Below are 7,983 nucleotides of genomic sequence, written 5' to 3'. Positions count from 1 at the left end.
CCTGTGAAAATTAAATTTTTACGGACCGTTATGAGTATTAGGTATCTGTATGTAACTACCTAGCCCAATATTTCTTAATTTTCCATTTGTATCGTAACGTCGTTATCTTGAGTCAATTCCTGTGATTTTTTAAATTTATTTTAATATCACACTGTTTATTTTTTAAACAATTTAATTCTTCTTTCTCGGTACCACTATTTTTCGAGCTTTAATTAAGAAAAGATTTTAGCATCTTTTGTACTTATTTTCCACTTAGAACAATATCCATTTTTGAGAAATTTCATTTAGTGAAATTTCCTTATTTAATATATCTTCTGATCGAATTCATTTATTACTCTATTATTTTTTTACATTTAGTCTCTTTCATGATTTATTTCTCTTATTGATAATTTTTTTAAAACCAATTCCGGTAATTTTTCCATACTTTATTAGATTTATTTAAAAACTAGTTAGCTTATTCATTATAATTTGCCACGGAGAACAATTTTCAATGAGTTTTCCGTGTCATTTTTGCTATTTCCCACATTTTCTCAGTCGCAGTCACGAAAAGCACAAAATAAATTCAGAATAAAGAATAAAAGGGCACCACGAAAAATGGCCACCACACCCTGCGTAACGCAACAAATTCATCCAACGACGGAAATAAAATTCGAATTTAAGTATCATTAAAGTCTACAATTTAGATACGATGTTAATTGGCAATTTTCAATTTTTAAAAGATTTGCGGTAGATAAAAAATTTAATCAACGTTTAAAATTTAAATCTCTAATACTAGCACAAATTTTGACAACCAATACGCTGCTTCTAGGCGCATAGTTTCTAACGCAAAGAGGCGATTTACTCCAAATAAACCTGTATTGAAAAAATCACTTTGCTGTCTACCACAATTAATGCCGTGGGCCGTCCGGCCAACAACGGCGCCCAGCACCACCAAAAAAATCCCGAAGGCCGGCGACAGATTGTCAATCCCGACAGTATCCAACAGAATCACCGACTGCAGCGCGATAATGATCCCTGCATAGAAATTTTCATCACTCATCCCAATTAAATTATTCTTCTTCAACCCAGCTATTTATTACTCAGATAATTTTTCCAAAACATTGTGCAATATCTTAGAGGTATTGTTATTCAGTTATTGGAAACTTTGCTAACCAATGAAAAAGTGCCAGCGGCAAAGGAACAGAAGTTAAACGGTGTGAACGTAAAGGAATCTATGTCAGAAAAACGCAAAATAAAAACTTTATCATTAGTACCGAGAGTTAATTGTTTTCCAACTTGTTGATGTATTCATGCTAATGTTACTCTGCTCTTTGGCCATTTCGTGACGCAGAGGCTTTTATGGAAAACGGCCACGAAATTGATATTCCAAATCCAGGAGAATTGATAGCAGAGGTTTCCAAGACCCTCCTGCTTCGGCAACTATTCACAGTGCTCTTGCAAAAATCGGGAAAAAGGTACTAATTTTATCAATTTTGTTGTTGAAAACTATTCATGAAAATTATCAGAAAAAGCAAAAACAGGGTAAATCTGTATTCGTGCTATATTTTTGTTAGCTGACTTGCTGTAGTTTCTGTTGCAGTTACGCAGATCGTAGAAGAAATTCGTTTTTGGCTTTATGAATGTGGGCGGACACTAAGAAACGCAAAGACAACAACCCTAACTGTTTTACGGATCCGCAGACCAGTATACGAGCCTTTACCCCACAGTGAACGAACTTCCGTCTTGAAATTTAAATCTTGCAATATCGTCATTTTTTAAGTTGGGATGATGAGCGTAATCCAAGGGATGATCACTAAAGAAGTCTGGAATTTACGGCAAGTTCCGGAGTGCATAATGAGGACATGGTTTGCCCGCCACGATCCTCTTTGTTTGCGCTTTTACTGCATGCGCCATAAAAGGCGATTTTGGTAGCGCGTAGACTTCATAAGCTCTTACACATCGCTGTATACCTCATTTTGTCTGACAATGATTCTGTTTAGCTGGAAGGTTTACTGCTACAGTTCAATTCCACGCTGGTATCAATATTCCTCAGACATTTGCCCATATTACTGAAAAAACCTGTAAGGCTAAAGTTCCACGAATTTTTTCTTAATTGTTTCACGAGGCATCTTACACAAACACTGACAGGATCGTGTGAATAAAAGTACAAAATTTCTTAAAGCTTCGAAGTTAAAAACTATTTCGAAAAGTTTGAATGAATAGTCAACTTGAAAGTTTCAAATGCCAAATATTTTACTCTATATGGTCATTAGCCGTCGACTGCAGAATACAAATTAAAAAAACATTAAGAAGTTAACCAAACGGTGAAAGATTTTATTATCACAACAGAAAGAGCTCAGTAAACTTTTCAACTCCGTCCATTGGTCCGAAAACTGAAGCCGCATTTCCCCCCTAAATCTCTAGGGAGAGTCGCTGTCGGAAAAGTTTATGAGAGCGGGCCTCTATAGTTTGATTACGTAGACGTTTCCCGATTTTCTCGATAATAGCGGTAGCTGACGGTCCCCATGGGCCCATTGTTTCAAAGGCAATGGCGGCGAAAATGTATCGCCCACTCAGGTACGAGTACACATATGGCTTTCTTTTCTTCTGCCTGTACCGCGGCCTACCCGACAGTCAACGAAGTAGACCTTCTACGGGAAGCAGCAACCGTATCGACAAAAGTGATATACCACGCCAAGCACATACCCCTCTGCCATGCAAACGTTGTGCAGCCGTCTGGGCGTAGTTCGCTAGTGTGTTAGGTGCCGCGTGGTTCCAGATTAGCGGGGGAGCCGGCAGAAACGAGAGCGCGGCATACAATGTTATTGAGCCTGCCGTGCCGAGGGTGCCTGCCGGCTGAGAAAAAAGCAGGATAGGCCGAGGTGTGCACATCGGTATACTAGCTTGCGACACTTTATACACTCATGTGGTTCACAGATAACCGCGCCAAGTCCGTGGGTACCAGAAGGGATACCAAGTCAGATACAGAGTGAATCGAAGCCAGAAAGACTGTGAGTGCTAATTAGTCACTGGGTAACAAATTTTGCCTGCTATCACATAATCGTTAAATCGCATCTGATGTCGAATAATCGACAACTATTATGGATTAATGGTGAAAACCAAAGCTTTCAAAAGCATAACGAATTATGTGAACAGTATTTTAACTAAAATTTGATATATCGAAGCAAGCAGATATGGAAGTAAAGTTTTTGTCAAGGGAAACATATGAGCGTACATCCAAGTTGAAGATTGCAAAAACTAGTGAAAGCAGAACAAACGACGAAGAAAACGTTTTGGCGAATTATGCTACTTCAGGCCGCTACATTATTCGCTTGAATCTACTGATATTTATCTACTCTTTGTGTTCACTGTATTCCACTACTGGGTATTTTAAATTTTCTACCTGATTTTATGTACCGCTTATCAGTACGTGAACTGATGCTCTGACTGGACATGAGTACTTTTAACTTCAAAAACCAAATTTATCATGTACTTAACATGTGTAAAACTAAAAACAAAAGCCCCAGCAATAACATGCAAACAAATGCTAACAAGAAATAATTTTGTATAGAATAATTCAAAAAAAGTTTTAGATGTACGCCGCCTGTTGGAATAAAGCGGTCCTTTCTTTTCTATTAAAGAACCTTTTTCAACGAATTTATGAATTTTAGAGGATCCGTTGACGAAAAGCTTAGTCATGATAAATGTGATTTATTGTAATTCCAAATAAAGGAAGGGCCAATGGAGATGGGATAAGTCATTTTAATGGGGCTGAGAACCGAATTTCGAATTCATTGTTCACTATTTTTGCTGTTGATTATAAGCGTTTTTTGAACTTCATTTTTACAATTTTTTGCAGCCAAAATGGAGCAACTCAGAATTTCTCTTAAAGGGTCGCCGCACGTTCGAAAACTTGATCCTGTAGCGCACCAGGTTCCCGTCGTGATTTCTTTAAAGGAATCAGCGGAGGTAGGGCAATTGAATCCGACTGGTGACAGAAATCCTGCTGAATACTTGCGATCAGGTCTGGCAAAGCATCATAATCTGATGGTTGAGTTTGGTTCACTGGGTCCTCGAACTAACTATGCACAAACTGAGGAACTTTCCAAACTGATAACGGAGGAGAAAGAAAAAACCTCGTGCTCTGGTTATGTGTCTGAACCTTCTTTATTTCGGTTAACAGCAAGCCCAGTTAATGGAAGTTGAGAAAGAAAGCCGAGTCCGCATTGCAAATCTGGCGTGGAAAAATGAAGAGTTGGAGCAAACCATATATTCGGTTCTTCAAGACAATCGGCAGATGCTGTCGGAAAAGCGTGCGTTGCAGTTCCGTGCGGAAGAACTTCAGTTGGACTTGGAAGTCAGTAACGACCAAATCAAGGACTACAAGGAAGCTTACTGCAAAATCGAAGGAGAAAATACGGTTCTACGAAGTAAAAACGCGCGCTTAATGAGAATTCTGGAACATCTGCTGCGTCAGCAAGCTAAGTTGGAACAGGAAATGAAGACGTCCGGGAAGTTGTTGAATGATGCGCTGCAATTGTTAAATGCAACCAGTCCGTAGTTACATCTTATTTTCGATATGTTTTTTAGTGTTTCAACGGCTAGCGGGATTACAATATCAACAAAGTTTGCAATTTGGGCAGGTAGTAATGCAAATGTCATTTTGTAATGCAAATGTGCCATTTTTGACCGCGTCAAAATCTGCCTACCCGTTGAGCCAATCTGCCTACCCGTTCAGCCAATTGCTTTTTTAGGTTTGAACGTCACGGTTGTTACGGTACAGTTCTGTGGTATTTTTCCTAATATTTTTCGAGCCGAGGCCGAGAGGGCCGATCTGCCGTGCAAATAATGCTCGTGCAACTCGTGTGCCTATACTTTATGTTAACCGGTTTGGAGCGAGGTCGAAGGCGAGACTTGCAGGCCCATGGCAACAATTCGTTTTTCGAAAGTCGTGCTCCCCCCTTGAGGCGCATCGGGTCGGCAATAGCGCAACATCACCCGCTACGTTGCAACGATTCTGGCGCACTTTACCGCGTCAAAATCGGCCAACCCGTTCGTCCGAACATAATTTTCTTAGCAGAGGCCGTCATGGCTGTTACGGATGTAGTTAACTACCTAGTCCAATATTTCTTAATTTCCCTTTTTTATCGTAACGTCGTGATCGGTAGTCAATTCTTACGAAAATTCGACAAAAAATTAAATAGTGTTTTTTTTGTGGTAATTGCCCTCCAGATTTCGTAGGAGGAATCTGATTGGTTTCCAGTCCATATGAGTAACAAATCGGACAAATTCCGCAATGAAAACACAGAGCACGATTTGTGTTCCTATGCTATTCCTTTGTGTTTGTGCAAAATTTAATGGTCATGTTCCGCGGGAAAAAATACAACAAAAACACACGAAGGCCAAAATGAGAGAGAAATGATTCCTGTGCCATCAGATCACAAAGAAAACAGCTTGCTGCTCCGCAATTCGAGCGAAATCATCGGCTAATCCATCTCGTCAACAAAACCGCAATTTGCGCGAATACCGAACAAAATAATTTGGCAGAAGATCGATGCAGATAGACAGAAAAAACAGAGAAAATTTCCCCAACAGGCCGGGTCACTTTCACCACATGCTGTAGTCGACGTCCTCGTTGGAGAAGACCAGGAAATACGCCAGCATCGTCAGGAAGATGACCACGTTGCCGGCCTCCACCAGGGCGGCGGCGCCCCATTTAATCTGCAAAAAGCCACAAATTAATATATTTTAATTTCTTTCAATTTTTTACAAAATTCCCCATTTTTTAAATTTATTTAATTTAATATCACTCATTTTATCACATTGTTTATTTTTTAAACAATTTAATTCTCGTTTCTCAATACCACTATTTTTCGTGCTCTATTGAATTATTTTTTAAGGTGTCATTTTTAAGAAATCATATCCTGCGGAATTTCCTTATTTGATTCAATGGTTTGTTTGAAATTATTTAATACTCGCTTATTTTCTTATCCTTTACCTTTTTTATTATTAATTTCTCGGGTGGATAATTTGTTTTAGAATTATCACTAATCGTTTGTTTTAAAATTATCACTACCAGTTATTTTTCCATACTTTATTGAAATTATTTTTTAAAAGATAATTAGTTTATTTTTTATTTTGCCACAGAGAACAATTTCAGAGAGTCTTCACGTGTCATGTTTGCTGTTTCCCACATTTTTTCGGTCGGGGTCACGATTTTCACGAAAAGCGTAAAGCAATTCCAGAATAAATCAGAAAATAATTACGAAATGGTGGGCCGCGTGAGCAAGGAAATTGCAGAAAATTTGTTGAAAATAAATAGAATTAAGTTACCTGTTCGGCGCGGGCGAGGATAAGGGGCAGCCCGAAGGCGGACACGACGATGCAGGCGACGATGAAGACGGCCACGTCGATGGCGCTATTGACGCTGCCCCCGCTGCCGGCGCCGCCATCCACGTAGCGCTTGGCGATGGCGATGGGCACCGGGGCGAACACGTAGAAGAACACCACGAAGAACGGCCACCACACCCTGCGCAACGGCAACAAATTCATCCATTTTCGGGAAAAAATTTAAATACCGTTTAAGTCAACAATTTAAATTTAATTTAATCTGAACACTGAACATTTTCATTTTTTTTTAAAAAAACATTTACGTTAGGTAAACAATTATTCATGGATTAAAATATAACCTAAATTACCTACTAACACTAGCACTAATGTGACAACCTCTAGCGTCGCTTCCAGACGCATAGTTTCTAACACAAACGGGCGATTTCTTTCAGATAAACTTGTATCCCCGTGGAAATCACTTAGCTATGTAACACAATTTCTGATTCACGAAAATCTCTACGCTGAACATTTCAAATGATGGAAACTCCAGGACTTTCCGCGTCTGACGCAAGTGCAGCCGCCCGGTGCGGCAGCGCACCGGGCGGCTGCACTTGCGTCTGTAAAGTGCGCATGTTAATTTTAAAGATTTTAAAAAATTCCCGTTGTTTTCCTTTTTAATTTTCCCCACAAAAACTGACTTCCTCTGCACTACTTGTTAAAAAATTAAAAAGAAAATTACAAGAAACCATTCTACGTTGTAAATGCGTCGTTCTTAGCCAGACTGATGCAAAATCAACCGATACAGAAAATTCCGTAGAAAATCCAACGTAAAATACTGCCAGTGTAAAAAACGCCTCCACGTGAATTAAAACGAACAAAAATCACTAAAATACACTGGAAAATTTATGTTCTGATATTGGTAAATGGAAAGAAATATTTTTCGGTGGATATGTACCCGTAGGAAGGCAGCGCGCAGGCCAGGAAGAGGAACATGAGGCCGATCGATCCGCAAAACGCCAGACACACCAACCTGCACAACAAACAACACGCGCCTCGTCATTTAATTCCTCCCCTTCACTGCACTCACAAAACTCCAGAATCCACATCCCCACTTCACTTACGCTGAAAAACGAGTCTCCATTATGTCAAACGAATTCCCTCCAACACCCACACGCTCTCCCGACAACCAAACACAATACAATTTAAATTTAAAGAACCCAATCAAGAATCCACAATTTACGGTAAATTACACATCTAGAACGATTCGGAAGCCAATCAACACTCAACTTGCAAAGTATGCAGAAAAAAAATTGAAAAAAATTAATTCTATACGAAAAAAAGTTTATTCTTTAATTTTGGTTGTTGAGGAAAAAGAAATACGATTTATGAATAAATGGCCGATTAGATAAGGGGAACTTTGTGAACGTCAACAAGATTGGCCCTGCCTGACTGATAAGCCTGTACGGCGCTGCACTGCGTCTTTAAAGCATGTTTAAACGCGCAGAGCAGAGTCCATGCATTCTGATGACTGCATCACTGCACCATTCAAATCTAATCGGCCATCTACAAATTCAACCTTGGCGCACGAAGCAAGATCCTATCTCTTCTGCATCTTCATTGACGTACCTTTGACGCCGATCATCTTTCCCAATCAGCCTGGATCCACCACAAGGA

At 39.5% G+C, this 7,983-nt stretch overlaps 2 protein-coding genes across 3 annotated transcripts; one reads left to right on the top strand and one right to left on the bottom strand.

Annotated features, from left to right (window-relative positions):
• The first annotated feature begins 3,823 nt into the window (after window positions 1-3,823).
• On the top strand, window positions 3,824-5,193 carry LOC129601506 (uncharacterized). 2 transcript variants are annotated; one of them, XM_055500341.1, is made up of 2 exons: window positions 3,824-3,948; window positions 4,163-5,193. In XM_055500341.1, the coding sequence occupies exons 1-2, from the start codon at window positions 3,844-3,846 to the stop codon at window positions 4,538-4,540; spliced, it is 483 nt and encodes a 160-aa protein (XP_055356316.1). In that variant the 5' UTR covers window positions 3,824-3,843; the 3' UTR covers window positions 4,541-5,193. The 2 variants fall into 2 exon arrangements, 1 of the variants encoding a protein (XP_055356316.1); XR_008692235.1 differs by having other exon boundaries at window positions 3,845-4,003.
• A 194-nt stretch (window positions 5,194-5,387) lies between these two features.
• On the bottom strand, window positions 5,388-7,902 carry LOC129601507 (leptin receptor overlapping transcript-like 1). Its single transcript, XM_055500342.1, has 4 exons — window positions 7,431-7,902; window positions 7,265-7,339; window positions 6,313-6,508; window positions 5,388-5,700 (listed from the first exon to the last, which is right to left on the bottom strand). The coding sequence occupies exons 1-4, from the start codon at window positions 7,448-7,450 to the stop codon at window positions 5,587-5,589; spliced, it is 405 nt and encodes a 134-aa protein (XP_055356317.1). The 5' UTR covers window positions 7,451-7,902; the 3' UTR covers window positions 5,388-5,586.
• Between the last annotated feature and the right edge of the window lie 81 nt (window positions 7,903-7,983).

Source organism: Paramacrobiotus metropolitanus, unplaced genomic scaffold (genome assembly GCF_019649055.1).
Source record: "Paramacrobiotus metropolitanus isolate TYO unplaced genomic scaffold, Prichtersi_v1.0 Parri_scaffold0000243, whole genome shotgun sequence".
Lineage (NCBI taxonomy): Eukaryota > Metazoa > Tardigrada > Eutardigrada > Parachela > Macrobiotidae > Paramacrobiotus > Paramacrobiotus metropolitanus.
This window is presented reverse-complemented; position numbering and strand designations above follow the sequence as displayed.